Source organism: Phascolarctos cinereus, unplaced genomic scaffold, assembly GCF_003287225.1.
Source record: "Phascolarctos cinereus isolate Bilbo 61053 unplaced genomic scaffold, phaCin_HiC Scaffold_7;HRSCAF=346, whole genome shotgun sequence".
Classification (NCBI taxonomy): Eukaryota; Metazoa; Chordata; class Mammalia; order Diprotodontia; family Phascolarctidae; genus Phascolarctos; species Phascolarctos cinereus.
The window spans coordinates 17,322,431-17,343,277 of record NW_027556180.1 but is presented as its reverse complement, the minus strand read 5'-3'; the positions used below and the strand labels follow the sequence as shown (position 1 = coordinate 17,343,277).

At 43.5% G+C, this 20,847-nt stretch overlaps 1 protein-coding gene across 8 annotated transcripts in view; it reads right to left on the bottom strand.

The window, feature by feature from the left end:
- The window catches only part of TIPARP (TCDD inducible poly(ADP-ribose) polymerase), a 53,162-nt gene that overhangs the window by 28,629 nt on the left and 3,686 nt on the right, over positions 1-20,847 (bottom strand). For all 8 annotated transcript variants that reach the window (XM_020988902.2, XM_020988899.2, XM_020988898.2 and 5 more), the window contains exon 2: positions 18,450-19,416. In XM_020988902.2, the coding sequence (XP_020844561.1) occupies positions 18,450-19,363 (914 nt within the window). In that variant the 5' untranslated portion in view covers positions 19,364-19,416. The remainder of the gene's footprint in view (positions 1-18,449; positions 19,417-20,847) is intronic.

The window sequence follows — 20,847 nt, the reverse complement described above, 5'->3', positions numbered from 1 at the left end:
AAATTTGCATATTGAAACTCTTACAGAGTTAGTTTTACTCAGGTCACCATTCAAGTAATTACTACTTTAGGGAGGGAAATGCTTCCAGTATCTTGATTTGCATAGTGACCACTGGTAGCCACTCCTAGGTGGCTCACAGATCAATCCTTTGGGTACAATGACAAATCATGGTGGACTACAATCGAATGATGCTGAGATCGATGGGTAAAAGTACTATTTAGCCTCGATCTGATTTTCACTATGCTTGTTTTAGAGCTTTCAGAGACAGACCAATAACTGAAAAACATTACAGCTTTCTTTTTCAAAGATTTATCTACCACATCTCCCTTGAACAGGACATGTTTTAGAAAAGAGCCAATGCTGTAAACTTTCTCTGTTGGAGACAGAAAATAGCTCCACAGGGCTCCCAAAGACGGCATTGTCCTCCCCTACCCCTCCCAAGCCGCTACCTAAATTGATCAAAAGGTGCTTGTTGCACATCTATGTAGGGTTATCAGAGAAGTGCAAGATTGTAGGTCAGCAGAGACGTTAAAGCTGGAATCAGCTTAGAAATGATAACTGAGTTGAATCCATGAGTCCTAATGATATCACAAATAAAATAGTAGAGAGAGAGGAGGGGAAAGTGCCCAGGATAGATCCATAGGGGACACCCAAGGCAAACTGGATGAAGATCCAGCAAAGGATGTCATTTGGGGAATGGCCAGCAGGTCCGTGTCACTGGGTCAAAGAACGTGTCAGGAAATAAGGACTAAGAAGACTGGGAAGGCAGGAAGCGGCTCATTTCTGCTTTGAATGCCAAACAGAGCATTTTATATTTGCTCTTGGAGGCTATAGGAAGTCATTGGAGTCGTGTGTGTGTGTGTGTGTGTGTGTGTGTGTGTGTGTGTGTGTGTGTGTGTGTGATGGGCACAACTGAACTTCAGTAAAATCACTTTGGCTTCTGAATAGAGGATAGACTCAAAGCAGGCAGACACTCCCCTCCTCCCACCCCCAATCAGGCTACTGCCAGGAGTGGTGAGGAGGATCTGCCCTAGGGTGGGGCCAGTGTCAGAGGAGTGAAGGAGGCATACCAGAGAGATGCTGCAGAGGTGATGTCAACAGGCCTGGGCAACCACTTGGACATGGGGTGGGGGTGGGGGGGAGGGAGGAGGGAGAGACAGTGAGGAGTCCACAATGACTCCTAGGTTGAGAGCCTGAGGAAGTGGGACAGGGGTGGGCAACCTGTGGCCACAAGTGGGTTCCCCACCCCTGACCTGGGAGGACAGTGTTGCTCTGGGGAACAGAATAAGCCTACTATGTGCCAGGCACTGTGCTAAGAGCTTTATAACTATTGTCTGATTTGAGACTCACAACAACCCTGAGAGGAAGGTCCTATTATTATCATCTCAGTTTTACAGATGAAGAAGCTACGGCCAACAGAGTTGAAATGACTTGCCCAGGGTCACACAGCTAGGAAGTGTCTGAGACAGATTTGAACTCAGGTCTTCTTGACTCCACTTTGCCACCTAGTAGCCTCAACCTCTTCTGAGGGAGGCTGGAGATCAGGCATGGGCCCCATGGTATGATAAGATGGTATGATAAGAATTAACATCAAAATCATGGCAGTGGCCAGATCCTTCTGGGGTAGAGGCCAAGGATGACGGTCACATAAGGAGTGGTGGTCACTCCCAGAGTAAGGATGCCCCATGGGAGGCATGGTGTCATTTGATCAAAATAAGGTGTCCCAGTGAAAATGAGATTTGAGAAGCAATTTAAATGGTAACTTATCAAGCCAAGCCCCAAATCCGTCTGGTTGGGGGAGCACTAGCAAAGAAAAAAGGAGCTTCAGGTACTCAGCAGCCCTCCTCCCTCTCCCCCTTCCACACCCCCTTTCCCTTGGGAGAAGGGTCATCCAATGGAAAGAATGTCACCATGGAAATCAGTGTCACAGGAGAGCTTCTGTTTACATCTGTCTCTCATCTTTGGATTTAAAATTACCCTGAAGTCAAAGGACCTGGGTTCAAATCCTACCTCTGATTCTTCCTACCTGTGTAATCTTAAACAAATCATTTAGGCTTCCTAGGCTTCATTTAGGAAGCTGTGCCTCAGTTTCTTTTTCTATAAAAGAGGGGGTTGGACTAAGTGACTTCAGAAATCCCTTCCAGCTCTAAATCTACACACCCAGAATGTGAAAAGAAAAAGTCATGGGCCCCAGGAACTGAGCAAGTTAATGAAACTAGAACTGATTTCCCTGAGACCCCTGCCTCGGGGTTATATTCTGAAGTATGGATGTGAGTCACTTCACTGATGAACAAAGCTGCTTCCTTCGCCAACACACACTCACCAAGACGAGGCTCCAGATACACAATAACTCACTCGGCTCTAACAAGAGAAGCCATTCTCACAGCTTAGGTGATCTACCCCTGCTCTCCTCCCACCCTGCACATATCTTGACAAACTGATTAAGTCTGACATTCTCCAGTATATTTTATCAATGCCTGGTGTGCCAACACCCACACTGATTCAGCAAATATGCCCCCCACTTGATCGTTATTCCTTTGTGTGTCTCGGTAAGCACAGGCACCTATAGACCAGAAAGCAGAAGAAAAATAAGACTGCAATGTAAGGTAAACCGTGTTGGTGTGAACACCCAAACCAATGAAAGGAAACAGGCTTTGAAGAACATAAGCCCCGGCTGTGGCTGCGATAAATGGCACCATCTTTCCTCGGTTCTGTCCCCTACCCCACCCCCCACTTTGGACTCAGTACAAAGAGCTATTTCTGGGCAGCTTCATGATGTAGAAATCATCTAAAATAACGAAAAGAAATAACTTTGCTGGGAAAAGGTCTGGTGACAACCAAAGTAGATAACATGGATTTTTGTTTCCATCAGGGCTTAAGGAAAAATTCACGTCACACTTAGATCTATTTTATATCTTTGGTGCATGTTTAGGTAAACTGAGCCAATGTAATTAAAACTCTGAAGAAGTGGCAACATTTACACAACTGTCACAGATAAGAAAAAAAAAACAGAAGGACATTTTTGAGAAGGATGTGGAATTCTTACTGCCAGCCAGGGAGTGGATACTCAGAGATCAAAATACTCAGTTACCAGGGATAAACAGAAAGGGGTCTTTGGTGCTCTAAACTGCTCAACCCAATCACCAATAAGCATTTGTTAAGCTCCTACTGTGTACGGATTCTGTGCTGGACGATAGGGATGAAAAGACAAAACATGAAATAATCCCAGACTTCAAAGAGCTTGCAGTTTCTTGGGGGGTGGGGCGACCTCTACTGAAGTATTCAGACAAGCAATAATAGGATTCGCAAAACAAACACTTCTCCCTTTTGGTTGGGAAAGACCAGGAAAAAGCTGGGGGTATCAAGCATTCAGCAATCCTTTCAGTGCCAAATCTGAGCCTAGCACAGTGCTGGGGATACAAGGACAGAATCAGCTGGGGGAGCTTCCCATCTCATGACTAAGTCATGTGGATATAGACTTTGAGTTGGAAGTGACCTTGGAGGCCACTGAGTCCAACGCCTTCATTTTACATAGGAGAAAACTGAGTCAAATCCAAGTTTTTGAAATTAAAGAGAAAATGAGGCAGGATTTCTTTAGATTTGCGGGTGTGTGTGTGTGTGTGTGTGTGTGTGTGTGTGTGTGTGTGTGTGTGTGTGTGTGTGTGTGTAAAGGCCTAAGTTGTTAAGACTCCCCTGCCTTACACCCTGTGGAGGATGGGGGAGGGGAAATAAAAGCTATGGGAAGGCTTTGGTTCACGGGAAAAGGAGAGAGGGGACAAAAGGTAAATTCAGTCTGTTTGAAGTACAAGCCCCAGATAAGGATGATGGCTAGAAACAGAGTTCTGAAAACAGAGCTGGCTCCTGGTGGCTGCCTTTGGGGTTCAAATAAGCTCATCGGACAGCCCTGGGGTTCTCTGGGACCTGACGGAGACACTCAGTAACGTTAGAGCCAGATGAAAACTAACTTTGCATCCTGAACCTCCGAGGCCATGGAAAGCCTATGTAACTTGTTTGTTCATGTTTACGGGCACCTGGACTCTCCTCACTTCCTGTTTTAGAAACATTGTTTTCCATTTCTTTTGTGACCTATAACATTTCTGTGAAAAGTCTCTCAGCTCGCAAAGTGCATAACTGGGGGTGGGGTGAGGTGAGGAAATATTTAGTATTGAAAGAAATCTATGGTAGTTTCAAAATACTTATAATAAGAAAGCAGAAAGTATTTGGGCAGCCAGGTGGCACAATGGATAGAGCACTGGCCCTGAAATCAGGAGGACCCAAGTTCAAATCCAGCCTCAGACCAAACACTTGACACTTCCTAGCTGTGTGATGCTGGGCAAGTCATTTAATCCCAATTGCCTAAAAGTAAAAAAGAAAGCAGAAAATGCTACACTGAACCCATTCTGCTTTTAGATTTTTGTTTTTTTTTTGGAGGGGTCTGATTTAGGATGAAATGAGGCCCATGATTCACCTTTTCAGAAAACTTTGGATCAGTAATTCTTCTGTAATGTAAGGGACTTAGAAATTGCCTGGGGCACTGATTGTGGAGCAACTTGATCATGGCCCCCCAGCTGTTTAGAAACAGGACTTGAACCCAGGTCTGTCTCTTGGTCCACTGGGCTCCATGGTCTCTCTCCTGTCCTGAGTGAAAAGTAAAACTAGTCACAAGGTTCCTTGAGAACCAATAGATGGGTAGTGGACTGACTTGCTGACTTTGTAGTAATAAGCCAGGAAGCTTCCTGCCCTTCTTCCCCAATCAAATCTAAGTGTTTCTGTCAGGTTATTCTGACTAGATAGTGACAAGAAAAGAATCATATAAATCTGAGAACTAAAGGAACGTTATGTGGTTTGGAAACTTACTTGGGATTCTGGGTTTGTCTGAATTTTGGGGCACATTACATATAGAACAGCCCAAGTCCTCATGGAACAGTGAAGAGCACCCTGGGCTTAAAGTTAGGAAGACCTGGATTCAGATTCCACTTCGGGCGCTAGCTGAGTGATCACGAGCAAAGCCTTTAACCTCTCTCTGTCCCCCTTTCCTCAATGTAAAATGAGGGGGTTAGGTTTGAGGCTTTCTAAGGCCCTTTCAAGTGTCAAATCTTGGTTCTCCCCCAAGACAGACGTGAAGCAGGACAGAATCAATACGTCATTGAAAGAGGGGCCAGCTTTGGAGTCAAGAAGATATGGGTGCCTCACAGGCAACTCTCTGTCACAGATACTGACTGCACATGAGGGAGAGTGGGGCCCAAGTTTCTACTTGCTTTGTAATGAATTTTATTGTTTATGTACTGAGCTGAGCCTATGAATAGTTATGAGATTTTGATCATGTTTTTGTTAAGTGATTGTTTTTAAAAAAATGAACTATAATTTGCTGATACACATCAGTAGAGGAAATTTCCACACCCCACACAGATAAAATCAAAGGTCAGGACTGGTCCTACCCTTCCAAAAAAAAATACTTTTCAAAGGTATAGTACACTGTATCCACAAATATATATGTATGTATATACATGCAACAGTCAGTCAACAAACATTTAAGTGCCTACTATGTGCTAGGCACTAAGATAAGCTCTGGGGTTGCAAAGAAAGGCAAAAGATTGTCTCTGCTTTCAAGGAGCTCTTTCAACTACGCACACAAGATACAGATACATATAGATATAGATATATAGATTTAGATATGTATGTATATAGATATATATGCATATATATGCACATACACATTTATATAGCTAAACATTGTTATAACGTTTTATTATATGCACACATATTTGCTAAAATTTATAAAGCACTATTTGTGCCAGGCCCTGTGCTAAGTGCTTTACAAGCATTATCTCATGTGATCCTCAAAACAACCGTGGGAGGGAAGGAGGTGCTGTTATTTTCCCCATTTTACAGGTGAGGTCACTGAGGCAAACAGAGGTGAAGTAACTTGCCCAGGAACACACACACATAGTGAGTGTCTGAGGCCATATCTGAACTCAGGTCTTCCTGATTCTAGGCCCAGCACTCTGTCCACTGTGCCACCTATCTACACACACACATACACACACATCCCCCCCATATATACACATATACATTTACATATATGTATATGCACATGTGTATATATACATACATATATGTGTGTGTGTGTGTATATATATATATATATATCTATAGACCCCTTTAGAAAAAGGAACATCTTATATTTCTTTAAACGAGCATCTGTCAATGCACTTCGAATTTGTAAAGCACAAACTGTGGACGTGGTACCCATCAGAACCTACAACTGCAGGGTACTTGGCTAGAGTCGAGCGTAGTCAGCGCTTTTTAAGACTTCCCCTGGAATTCTGCTATCGAATGATTGCTGAGGAAGTTCATGGTGCAAGAGTTAAAGGAAAAAAAACCTTTGAGGCACCTGCTAGAGGTAGATTTCAGCCTCTGCCCCTGGTATTAGACAATCAGGAAATCACTGAAAGACTTGCTTTGTGAAAACTATTGAATCAAAGCAAAGAAGCCCAGGAAGCTTTCCTAGTGCTGACCTAGGGAAGCATAAACAGCTTCTGTACATTAAAAACCCTCCTTGAAAACTAGGTAGAGCCGTTTGTTCGTATATCAGCCAGTAGTAATTAGGTGCTTAGGACGTGGAAAGCACAAAGACAAGGTGAAAGGGTCCAACCTGCCCTCAAAGACTTTACATTCTTTCAGGGGAAATAATGTATACACATGAATGAATGAATCAATGTTTGCCAAACATAGAGCGAGGGACAAAAAAAAAAGTTAAGGCGGTCTCTAACCTCAAAGACTTTACATTCTAACGGGAGAGACAACAGAGAGGTGGCCAGGGAGAGGTACTTTGGTTTTGAAAGTTACCAGGATGTGGAGTGAAAGCATAGGAGAGCAGGCTGACACATTCTTCCTAACAGAAATGGTAGAATTGACTTGACACTTAAATGCATATATTAGTATACACATGTGTGTGTATTTTTGGAGATATGGCCATGACCCAAAGTGACATTTTGAAAGCACAGGTTTATCCAGGTCACTCCCCTACTCAGGAAGTTCCAATGGCTCCCTATTACCTCCAGGATCAAATATAATTTCCTCCAACATTTAAAGCCTTTAACAACATTTAAAGACTCGTATACATCACTCCCCTTAATGGACTCTACGGTCCAGGCACGGCTCTTCCTTTTCCTCACACCCAACATCCCATTTCCCATCCTATGTCTTTCCACAGACTGTCCCCTATGCCTGGAATGCACTCCTCCTTCACCTCTGCCTCCTAGAATCCCTAATGTCCTTCCAAGCCCAATACCAGCTCACCTCCTACATGACATGAGGAGTGCCCCTGCCCCATATACTTGCCTGTAACAGAATGTCATCTTCATTTCTGTTTTCCCAGTGCCTAGCACAGGGCTTGGGACATAGTAGGCACCTGATAATGCTTGCTGACTGACAGAATGTTGCCATGAAGCTCGATTTCAAAGCGTCAGCCAGCTTGGAACCTTTCTGCCTGATTCAGCAGGGCCTGTTTTGAGCCTCACAGAGGGCAGCTATAATAAGTGAGACACACGGATGCACCGTGGTCTGAACAGGAAGTGAAACTCCAATTCTACAGAACAGCTGGGACACCAAGGAATGGACTCCTTTCGTGTAATCATCCTAGCCACTACTTTCCACCACAGATGCCAGTTCTAGCAAGGTAGCTAAACACAACTCCTTCTTGGAGAAAAGAGATTGGCAACATTCCTGTTTAAAGGGTTCTATGCTGATGTCAGGCAGACAACAGATGTCAGGGCTCAGGTTTAGGACCTATCAGGTGGAGTGAAACTTCACTAATTCAGATCTGCGGCTCACTTGGACCAAACCCAGGAGGTGGCTTTCCTTTTGCTGAATCAAAGTAACTTTCTATAAATAATCCAAAGTTCATTTTATCCTAAGGACTCTACTAGCCAACATGTTGATAGATAAGGAATGTGGTACTCAGCAAAGTGACCTACCCAAAGTCACATAGACAGTTAAGAGTCAGAAGTATTTGAACCTGGGTCCTTTGAATCCAGAACATGAAGATTTTCCTCTCCTGACCCCACCTCCCCATAGTTTATATTAGCAGGAATTTCTCCATCCAATGTGTGGTTGTGTCTGTTGGGGGGGGGAGATTTTTCCCCAAACTGAGAGACCATGAGTTAATGATGTCCCAGTGTTGTTTTAGATTTTGCTGCAGGATGTTTGAATACCTTGACCCGGGCATCAGAGGAGCCTATGGGAACCACATGTCCAGACATCGATACTTTGTTTCTGCAGAGGAAAAAGTACTCTCCAGGACTCACTTGTATCAATTAGCTAAAATGGTCCAAATTAAGGTGTACAAACAAACTAATGGCAGAACATTCCACACCAGGTCTCTGGTATTTGGTAGCATAGCAACGGGGGGGGGGGGGGGGGGTTTAAATGACTCCTAATGCTGGAAGGAAAGAAAGCACACCAGCCTGGGTTTTCTTTCATCTCTTCAGGCCAGAACCTTACCTGGTGGGGGAGGGGGAGAGGAAGGGGAAGGAGAATTGTTATTTGGCTTCTCTCACTGCCTAGAAGTGAAAGTAAGAAGCCAGGTGACAGCCAGGAACCAAAGAGTGACCACAGGAGGAAGCGATGTGGAGGATTCCGGGCCCTTTGCCCTGTCCTCGAGCAGATCAGGTGCAGGAGTTTGCTAATCCCAGAGCGCAGGCTCTTCTCTGAAAGTGCCCACGCTGCGTTTTGTGGGTGCAGAGCACCAGGGCCTCTCTTCTCCTCCCCCTCCCTGCACTAACATCCAGACCTCCGAGCTCCACAGGCAAAGGGAATAAAAGCACCCACCACCTCGACTTCCTCAGAATTCCACCAGAAGGGGGACAGTGCTTCGGGGTGGGGAATTAGGCTATGCTGATAACCAAAGACCCAGTCTTGCTCTTGGGTTTCACTGAAGAGAGATATTTTAGAAAACACATTTTCTCATCAAATGCGCTCGAAAACGAGAATATTTCAAAATTTCCTACTGTTATGGGAAGTTCACTGTCTCCTTTCACAACCTCCAGAAGTCCTTTCCTATGCTTAGAAAGGGTAGCATCCACAATACATACGCCTGAATGAAGAAAGGCAGTTTTTGCCCAAAGATGCAGCAGGTAGGGGTTTCTCCACTTCTCCTCACATAATATTCACTAACTAGCATGTGCTCATGAGTCACTGGTTTCTGGAGAGAGAAAAATCATCCCCTGCTCTCATAAAGACTGATCTCTTTTTCACAGTAATCATCCCACCTGGTACTGACTTTTAGCTATTAACTGGGGAGATACCTGAAAAAAGAATGAGAATATAGCTAGCCATGTCCCAGGCAGACGCCTTTTTGCTGGTTGGAAACAAGAGAAATACAGTTCCCTCCCCTCTGCACTTGTCTTAGCAACCATAACTAGAACCACTGAGAAACAGGGAGGGTTTTCTGGAAGAGTGTTAGAGATATCTCCACATCCAAAAGCATTGCTCAAAAAGATGGGGAACTTTAGAATTAGCTTTGCCTCACTTATGTGTTTATAGTGTTGCAAAGTACAGTATGACATGTGATCACAACCTCTTACCTAATACAGCAACTAGGAAGGACCAACTAGGAAGGTTTGGCTTCAAATACGAACCGTAATTTGTTATATAATTTTGTGTGACCTCTTACCTACCTATCCTTCAATAATTCAAAGTTCCTCTCATGAGTGTGGGAACTCCTTCTGTCCAAGGAGGTTGTATTTCCTCTACAGCACCAGGAAAAAATTCTAGATTACTCATTCACCTCTCAACCCCTTTCAATTAAATTTCCAACTGAAACTGCTCTCTCTCAACTGCTAAATCTCATTCCTTCCTCCTCCTTGACCTCTCAGTATCTTTTGACATTAATAATCCTCTTCAGCCTAGATTCTCTCTTCCACTATATTTGATGATATTTCTAACCTTCATTCCTTTCCACTTCTTAGCTTCTCCCCTAGCAGGTACCTTTGTCTTCCTCCCAACCCCCCAATTTTCAGCTCCCCTTTATGTACTGTCTCACATTAGAATGTAACTGCCTTGAAGGCAGGAACTGTCTTTCTACTCCTTAGCATAGTGCCTGGCTCCCAGTAAGCCTTAAAGGTGGTTAATAAATGTTTATTGATTGACTAATTGATGATTGATTCCCGGCACTTAGTACAGCCCTTGGCACTGTAAGAACTTAAGTGCAGGTTAACTGACTGACTCCTTATTCTCTCCCTATCTGTCTAATGGCTTTGAAAGTCCTTACTGGATCATAAAACATCTCCTGCCCCTTGGCTCCAAGCTCTGTACTGTGTCTACTTTTTCCTTTCTCTGCACTTGGGTTCTGAGAATTTCCAGGGGTTCAGGGGTTCAATTCTCTCCTCTCCAAAAACAATTTCCAAATATCAATATCTATCCTTAATTCTCTCTTGGGCTCCAGTCTTGCATCGCCATCTCAACCTCACACTGCAAACCACACGTTCAAAAGAGATTTGCCCCGAAATTCCCTCCTCCTTCCAAGTTTTCTAGATTTATTGGGGGCAGCACCACTCTTCTCATTACCCAGTTCATAACCTTGATATCATCCTTGACTTTTTTTTAAAGTTTTTTCATTTTTTAAAATACAAGGAGCCTTTCCATAAATATTGCAGAAGGAGATTATTATACATGAAACTGTAAATCTGATTTGTGGAACTTGCCTTTCTTTTTAATATATAATAAGTTCAACACCTAACTTTCAAAGATGTCATGACTATCTGCAATTCCTTTGCTGCCTTCTCCTCCTCCTCCTTCTCCTTTTCCTTCCCTTTCTTCTTTTCTAAAATTGGGAACCTTATCTCTAGTCTCTCTCTTCCTCTGAACTTCTCCCATTGGAAAAAAAGAAAAAGAAAAGCAAAACTCTTGTAACAAATATGTGGAGTCGAGCAACATAAATTCCCAAGTTGGTCATATTTGCAAATATGTCTCACTCTGTATCTTGAGTCTTATCACCTCTCAGGAAGTGGGTAAGTAGCATGCATCACCATCTCATGGTCCTTGACTCTTTTCCCTCCCCCTCACACCTCATATAGCTAACCAGTCAATTGCCAGCTTCCTTAGAGGCAGCCCTTTTTCTCATGGCCACCATACTAATTCAGGCCCTCAGTACCACTCTCCTAGACTATTGTGCTGCCTCACTCTTCCTGATGCAAGGCTCCATCATTCACACAGCAGCCAACACAATTTTCCTGACAGTGTCACTCCCTTGCTCAAATACCTCCAATGTCTCCTTGTAGCTTCCTAGGATCAAACACAGATGCCTCATTTTGACCGTACAGCCCTTCCTCCACACTCTGCTCCAACCTATCTTTCCTCCTTTATCACTAGCCTTCCCCCTTAATTCGGGCTATGATCCATCCCCACCCAAGTACTCCATGTTCTCCGAACTCAGCATTCCATCTGCCTCCTCCATACATTCAGCAGCCATCCCCCATGCATTCATTCCCTCTTTATCTCCACTTTTCAGAATCCTTCAAATACTTTCTTTTTGGTACCACCTCCTTTGGAAAAATATCCTCAGTCCTCCTAGCTGTAAATGCTCTCTCTCTCTCCTCAAACTTCCCAGTATTTACTTGGTGTAAATAGAAGCAGTGTGGTGTTATGGATCCAGAGCCTGCCTTGGAGCCTAGAAGACCTGGGTTCAAGACCTACCTGTCTCATCTACAGGCTAGGTGACCCTGAAGTTTCCCATACCAAGGAAATCACAGATCCATCCATATTTCTGCACTCAGCTCCTCAAGAACAAGAATTATTTTGTTTTCGTCTGTATCACTAGCCCCTGCCATGTGACTGGTAATAAATGTTTGTCAAATTGAAATTAGTAGATGATCTTCTTCAGTTATGGTTGCTAAAAATTTCCTTATCTCCTGGCCAGCCTCAGGAGAGGGATCCCCAGACTTTGCCAGGCTGGTGCTCAGACCACATACAATCAACTATCAGGCCCATAGCAGAATGCTTGATCACTTTGCAGGATCAGCCAGCAGAGCTGATGCTTCACTGGTATAACTTTTGAGAACCCAAGGTCACTGGGATGCCACAGGAAGGCACAAGAAGAGGGCTTTTGTAGGGCAATTTACCCACAACAAAGCAACCCCCCCACCCCGAGTTTCTCTAATGACAATCCACTGCCCTTCAAATTCTCTTGACAACAGGGCATACGTGTGCATCTGGGGCCCTCGCTAACCCATAAGAAACTTTGGATTGAATTGTTCTCCATTTGTACCTCTGGGGGGTTGATTTGATTGCCATGAGTACACCAAACAAGCTGACCTCAACCTGGAGCCAGGTGACAGCTGCTTCTTCCAAAAACCTCAGATTCACTTATTGATGGGGGGAAAAAAAAAGATAAACCAGAAAGGGAATGAAGGAAAGATTGCAGTTGATTCTCCTGATAGCTCCACACAAGGCCAAGGAACTTCTCTGGATGTGTTGAGATAGAAGCCAATTAGTTTTATTTCATATGTAAATAGCAGTACAAAGAGGTACAAAGAATAAATTCATTGGCGTGCATTATTCTTCAGCACCAGGCAGCCCATTTGGAAAGTCACTTCAGGCACATCTTGCTCACAGAGGCTCCCTCTTCTCTTTCTTTCTCTCCAGCAAGGGATTTTTAAAAATAAATTCAAACCCATCCAGCTGTATATATTCAAGAAATACCAAAAAGTCGCAAGGCCTAGTGAGTGAGTTTCAGCTGTTTGCTTCTTTCCAGTGTTATCAATAACACATAATGAGTTATCTCATACATTGCCACAGCTGTGCAGACCACAGAGCTAACTTGTTTAATTTAACTACTTGGGCAAAGCAGAAGTACTGGCAGGAGTCCATGGGAGGTGGGGTGACATGGTGGTGGTGGTGGTACGTGGAAGACAAGCAAGCATATAGGTCATAGGCTAATAGAATAGTAAGTGTCCTGACTGCTTTTTATCATTATCAACCTCGCTGATCAATGAATCAATCAATAAATATTTATTAAGTACCTACTAAGTGTCAGGCAGTGTGCTAAGCCCTAGAGATACAAAAGGAGGCAAAAGACAGCCCCTGACCTCAGGGAGCTAACACTCTAAAGGGAGACCGAATATGCAAAGAAATATGTACCAGGATAAATAGGAAATCACAAACAGAAGGAAGGCATTGGAATGAAAAGGGCTTGGGGAAGGCTTCCAGTAGAAGGTGGGATCTGCTTGGGACTTAGCATTTCTCTCATTTGCCTGTGAAGTCATCTGATGGTGTAGTCACATGGGCAGAAGAGAACTCCTAGAAGCAACCCAAGCGAGTGAAATTGCACAGAAACCGAGAATATGACCACACTCTAAGCTTAATCCTCCAGCAAGATCAACTCCCTATTTTGTCAACAACAGCTCGGCTTTTAAAGGAAGAAAAGAACCCTGGGCTTGGAGGAAAGGTAAAACAATACAACAGAAGCTAGGTGTTTCCCTTTCTCCATGTCACATGTGGACCTGCCAGAACTCCAAAAGGAAGTGGGAAGCTGCCCTTCCTGCTGAGTGGTCCCAACTTCCAGAACATTCCAGCTCCCTTCAAACATAAGGCCATGGCCAAATGGGGGCCGAGATGTAAAAAACAGATTAGCACAGCCTCCACCAACAATTCCAATTATCTACAATAATGCGTGCACGAATAGTGTAGGGCTTTGAAAAACTGCTGAGTTATGCCATCAAACTATTCCCTCCCACTGACAACCAGCCTTCGACTGTCAGAAAATCCCTTCTCTTAGTCCCCAAACAAAACATTCAGTTGTTGTTGTTGGGTTTTTTTTCTCCCTAAGAGCACGAGGTCCCAACCTGGAAATACTCCAAGGCCTATCCTAGGTTCAAAAGGAAGTCTCAGTGCTGGATCTGCAGAGGTTTGGGCCCACGCCTGGTGTCCAGCTGATGTTGGCATTAACCATCTGCAGATGTACAAATGCAGCACAAGAAAGCCCATTGCAAACCCTATCTCAGCAGTCAGGCTCAAGGCTGAATTGGAAAGACGGGAAGAACAAAAACTATTCCATTTAAAACAAACCAGTTAAATCAGCAGGCGCTAAATTTTTGTTGCAAATGGTGTTCACGGACTCATAGAATCAAAGCATTGAAAAGGACCTTAGGCTACCATCCAAAACAACCTTGTCATCTGATTTTATCCTTAGGAACAAAATTAACACTCTGCATGCCTTTTTGGGCTAAATAATATCTTACAGTCAAACCAACTGGGAAAATGACATGGTTAAGAAATTCCATCTGCATAATCTGAACTGGTTCATTTTCAACAGGCTTAACCCAGGAGTGCTTGGCCCCAACCCTCTTCTCTGCCAGGGGCCCAGAATCCTGAACTTTCTTGAAACTCCACACAATGAAGATATTATGGATACCAAGTGTGGTAGCCAGCTAGTTACCATGCCACATCAGCGGAGGCAAACAAGTAACACAAACAGCCGCCACCCACTGGTTGGCCCTGGGCTGACTTGGGCTTGGCCCTTCCCCAGCCACCAGACAAAGTGCCGGAGAGGGTTGCTTCCTGGTTGTATGCAATCTGCATAGATAGACTAGCTTTACAAGCCTGACCACAAGAGATTAATAAGCTTTAGCCAAATAATGTGGTAACCATGTGAACTGGGCTGCTCCAGCTTGTTTGCGAATCTCTCGGCAATGCCGTTATCTGCATCTTGTTGCTAGGAAACTCAACATCGCTTGGGAATACAAGGAAAACCAGGTTGCACTGACCACAGGTCGATCCCGTGGAAGATTCATTTTGGATGCCAAGTTCCCTGAAGTCCTGAACCTAAGGCTTCAGTTTGTGAACTTCAGGCAACTTCTATCCATTCGATTATCAATAATAATATTATTATCAATATTGTCATTGAGGGGAACGATTATTATTGACAATAACAACAATAAAAACAATATTCACACAATGCTTAGGAAAGACATTGTTTTCCCTGCCCTGGTCATGATCCATGAATGTGGCATCAGTGTAGGGAACTCCATAGCCTAGTGTGAAACCTCCCTCTCAACATCAGCACCTGCTTAATCACTTTTGAGCATGAGAAAGCACTAAATGACTTGTCCAAGTTCACACAGTTAGTGTAGGTCAGCAGCAGGACTCAAACCCAGGTCTTCTTGGTTATCAGAGCTGCATTATATCCACCGCGTCAGATAGGCATATCCTCACAGACACCCCCCCCCATATACACACATATGATGGTATACATATATACATATACATACGTAGACACACAAACACCAGTAGATTTCACATGTCTTTTGCATTGTGTATAATACATATTATCCTCACTAAAACTATTTTTAAAAGCCAGCACCCCTAAGCCAGCTTTGTAACTAACTCTGTAAGAGCTGCTCAAAGGTCAGCTTCTGTACTTTATCCCAGAACAGCCTTTAAGACAGAATAAAACACGGAATGCCCCAATGACCTCCGACTAGTTCCTGGATTTTTCTGGGCTCAAACTGCTTTTCTTCCTCTCTCACTTTACTCATGGTAACAGAACGTAATGTGTTTGACAACGACCTTGATGAGTTTCTTCCTGGCTAGTTTAAATAGATATAAAGTCAATGTACTAAGATGCCGAAACTATTCACCAGCCTGGAAACTTCACCAGGGTGATGGGGGAGGTCATTGCCCAATTTCCCAATCTGGAAATGGAAGGATTAAAGAGGCTGGGAGGGTGGAGATGGTTTTTTAAAATTAATCACCCTGGTCACACCAATTTAGAACTGCTAGCTCACGTGTACCCTAGAAGAATTTGGAAAAGCTAGCTGTTGGCTAGAGAAGGCCTAAAAAAATTGGGAGGAACAAAAGGAAGTCATTTTCTCCCACCTCATACTGCTTTCTTCCTCACAGGAAAAACGGCTGCTTTTTAAAATCATAGGATCCCCAGAAAAATCCTGATTATCCCAACAAAAGAGAACTGTGACACTGAGATACTTAGAAGATGTGTTTAGCTATAGCTCTGACACGGCCTGACTTCCATCTCAAGATGGCCTCAGGTAAAGCCTCACGCCTACATTTTCCCTACATTTTTCATTTAAAGACACAAAATGCAATCTCTTAATGTTCATGATCAGTGATGAGCTGAATGGTGACAAGCTAACTGCAGTGAGTGACCTTGTCATCCTTCAGCCAGCCTTGGTCCTACTACTCAACCTCATCACTAAGATTGGATTGTGGATAATACTCATTATCCTCACTAAAACTATTTTTAAAAGCCAGTACCCCTGAGCCAGCTTTGTAAGTAACTCCGTTAAGAGCTGCCCTTAGAATGCCCAACAGATTGGAGAGCGGGGCCATGAAGTCTAGGCCCTATACTTACGGAAGGATGCTCAGCTCACATATCTCCTCATTTCTCACCTGGACACACTGCTTTGGGAATTCTCCACCATGCCCCCAAGTTGTATACCTTACTCCCCATCCCCAACCCGGTTAGAATGTGGGCTCCCGGAGGGCAAACATTGTCTTTTTTCTTATTTTATATCCAGGGCTTAGCTTAGCACAGTGCCTGACATATAACAGGTGTTTAATAATGTTTGCCAGGCCTGTAGTCCAGAAGACTGTCTTCCTGAGTTCAAACCTGGCCCCAGACAGTGTGATCCTTGGCAATTCATTTGCCCCTGTTTGACTCAGTTTCCTCATCTGTAAAATGAGCCGGAGAAGGAAATGGCAAACCACTCCAGTATCTTTGCCCAGAAAACCTCAGATGGGTTAGAGTTAGACTTAGACATGACAAAAAATGACTGACCCACAATGTTTACTGACTGACTGACCCCTCCCCCCAAGATAAGATAAGCACCTCCCTTCTTTCAGTAAAAGAGTGAAATATTCAGTACAATATTGCATACGTTGCCAGATGGGATCACTGCATTGGCCAGCTGACATAATTCTAAGAAGGGATCTAGAGGTCCAAGACACAAAAAAATGAAGAACTCTGGGATTCTAAGATCACTCATTGGAACAAAGAGAGTTAATGCTGAAATGAAGAAAGCTGGACAACTCACTTCGAGCATGCTGGTGAGCTCTCAGACTCGAGGACAAGAGTCACCCAGCTGGGAGTGTGGAGCCCATTCAGTTCCCAGGCTGCCACCCCCTCCTCTTTTGACTTCAGCTCCCACCCCTCGTCCTACTAGGTTATAATATATGGAATTCCCAACCTTCTCTCATTGACGCTCTCCTCCTTCCCAACAAGTCTCAACTCTTGCTCATGAACACAATGCCATCATTAACAACTACTTCTTACACAGACCCAAAGAAAGAGAACTCTTGAGGCTACAACAGAATGGTTTTGGTCCAACAGCTCTGCACACACTTGCAAGTTCTTTTTATTTCATGGTCCTCTATAGTTTTTCTCTTTGTTTCAAAGTTCAGGGAATTAGTACATGGGCACAAATTCCCTCACATTATACCAAAAGAACTGGGCCATTTATCTAAAGCCTCCTTGTGTAAGGAACCAGAATTTTTCCTATAACAGACAAAGCAGCATACCTTTTGACCTCATTAAATATTAAATGACACTACAGTTAAAATAAGATCTTCTAGGCCGGAGACTTTTAACCAGTGGTCCATGTACTTAATTTAAAAAAATATTTTAATAACCATATTTCAATATACCTGGTTTCCTCTGTAAGTCTATTTTATCTAAGAAACATTTTGCTGAGAAGTGGTGCGAGCTTTACTCATCTGCCAAAGGGGTCCATGACACAAATAAGGCTGAGAACCCCTGTTCTTGGCTAAAGTGCATTAAACAATTATCACAGTGGTTCAAAAAAAAGGCTGTAAGGTCTCTAATAAAAGGAAAAATAAAAAGGAATTTGATTAAAAACTTTCTGGTGTCAACAAGGTACAAAGAGCTTTTTCTGATATAAGGAAAAACATCAAAAGAGGTTTGTGGGATTGTCTGAATTTTTAGTAACTAGTCACAGCTCAGTCACATGTTGATTTGGGTGTGAAAATAATTCCAATGTGCCGCACAAGTCATGTGGCAAGTGTTTACTGCTCAAGGAAATCCCAATGTATAGAAGCCAAATGTCTACATAAATGAGAGAGTAAAACAAAAAGTTTCACCATAGGAGTCTTTTAAACAGCAAATTCTGCACTGAAAAGATCCCCTGGCTCACAAAATTCAAATCCACAATTCAGTAAGAAATGTCTTGCAGAAAACGTGGTATATTTTGATTTTCCAAATGCTACAGCCCTGATGGCCTTGGTAAGTCATAAGCGTGAACTGCAAACATAGGGAGAAGTCAGAATTGTTTAAACAATTCTGTTCCTTTAAAAGGAAAGGTGGAAAATTCAGGAAGAACAGTCTGCTCTTTTTGAGCTGAATGGACAGACAAAAAGCTTCCTGCAAATGTTAACTAGCCAGTCGTGGGCTGGGGGACAAGCAGCCACTTACTCACCTGTACTTGAGTCTAACTCTGTCATTGTCTGGGTTGCAGAAGAGTCTTTCCAAGTGCTCCTGAGAATCGTTGGTCACACTCTGCCATGTTTGACTGGCCGTCCTCTTGACTTGCCAGTGGTAGGGCAAGACTGTGTGATGTTTTAAGCAGTCACTACCATAAACACAACTGCCCTGCAAGAAATCCATGCAAATCTCAATCCCATTCTCCTGATGCGTATGGTATTGTAACTGGTTCAACAGTTCAAATACCAGATCGAGGGAAGCTTCCTCACTCTTACCCTGGAAGAGTCCAGTATTCAACTTGTTGCTGGTGTTTAAGTTGTACTGGAGGGCATAATTGTCCTGCTGAAACAAACCAGGAATACAATCCATTGCCTTCTCTGCACAGTCAGGACTGATAGGGACATCGCTGGTGGCTGCATGCAAGAGGGGATCCTGGAAGGGTCCCAGAGCAGGATCGGGCACAGTTCCATTGGTAGTTTCTGATGGGAAGCCATGATCTTGGGATGGAACCACCTGCTCTGTATCCTCTGAGGAAGGATCAGCTTCTGGTACTGGTCTCCTGACATCCGCCCCTCCAGATAGAAGAATGCTCATATCACTGCCCACTGGTGGGCATGCTGAATTCATTCCCAATGGTTTTTTCACAGTTGGCTGGCACAGACTGCTACTACCATCTCCACTTGGGTTCATAGGCATGAAAACGTCATCAAGGGACCCTGATTCTAATAAGGTGTTTAAAATTGGCCTCAAGGTTCTTAAGGTTCCTGTGCTGAGTCTCTTCTGAACTTGCTTCTTCTTGAAACAAGTCTTCACTGGAGCAATCTTCTCAGATAGTCTCATCTGACAAGGAAACTCATCAGGAGGACAATGAGGCTGGACAATACAGGCTGTCCCTGACTCGGCTTCCATCTTTTATGAAGTACAGGGTCACCTTCTTTACTATTCAAAGATCAGACCAGAACCTAGGCAGGAAGAAAAGCATACCAATTAGAATCCTCTATCAATCACTGATCTTGGCTATCAGGTTACCTGGGCCATCAGCTGCCTTTGCTAACAGGTTCATCTGAAAACTGGTGACAGGATGAGTCCTCCCTCAGACACTTAACAGCTATGTGACCCCGGGCAAATCCTCACTTTTGTCATTGGTAAAATCAGGAGGCTGGACTCACCTCACTGGGCTGAGGGTATGGAGATCACATGAGATAACACAAGGAAAGCACTTTGCAAACCTTCAAGTACACTATAAAGACCAACTATTGTTATTATTATTATTATTATTATTATTGTGGTTCTCCACAGTGTGGGTGGCTATGAGTAGCTAATGCTGCATATGCTGTCAAGCTTAGATGTTGTAATGTGTGGTGCTGTAAACTGTCTTTTTCTCTTTCTTTTTCATTTATTCATTCATTCATGAGGAATTGATCTCTGGAGGAGTGGGGAGAATATATTAGGGGAAAATGGCGATGTAAAAAAGAATATCTTAATAAAAATGTGAAAAACTGGGTGATCACAAAAACACCTACTCATTCATTCATTCAACAAACAGTATTACCATGCCAATGTGAGCATTAAGCACTTACTACTACTAGGTCCTAAATTAGGTGCTACGTTAGATGCTCAATCAATCAGTCAGTCAACTAATCAGAGTCCTCTCACTTGCAAAAAGCACAGATTCTATTAGGGGGAAACAACAGGAACTCAGGCAAATGAAAAATACTGACAAGATAAATATAAATGAGGGAGGAGGATTAGGATAGCTCCCACCTCTCCCCCCACTCAGGAGATAGCATGGGTATTCTATAAGGCAGAGGCAGAGATGAGACAGAAGTTCATTCAGGCCTGAGGGATGACAGTTTATGAAAAGACACAAGAGAGTAGATGGAAGGGGGAGTATGGATAACAGCAAGTAGGATTCTCCAGGGAAAGAGAATTCACAAAATGCTTCTCTGGGGATGGATATACCAAATCCCAATTCTTCTGGTTTCACAAAATCAAATTTGAGTTTCACCTTGGCACCAAGGGCTCCAAAGACATGGAGCTCTTCCAAAGACTTGACGAGAGGCATGCATTATTGCCTTCCCTCCACACCCCACAACCCCCATATGTTACTCCTGATTTGAGAGTATGAGAAAAGGAGGCAGCTAGCAACAGTGACATTAATTACTATTCACAGCTATGTCAGAAAAAAAAAATGAAGAGTCCTTGCTTTCCAGAAAACCATTTGGAAGGAAGGAAATGGAACTAATTCTAGAGGCATTTACTAAGTGCCTACTATGTGTCACGCAGCGATACAAGCACATCAGCCTTGCTGAGGTCGTAGAAAGAGGGCTAGCTCTCTGAGAGGAATCTGACCCCTTAAGAAAACCTGTTAACTTCACAAGAACCATGAAGGG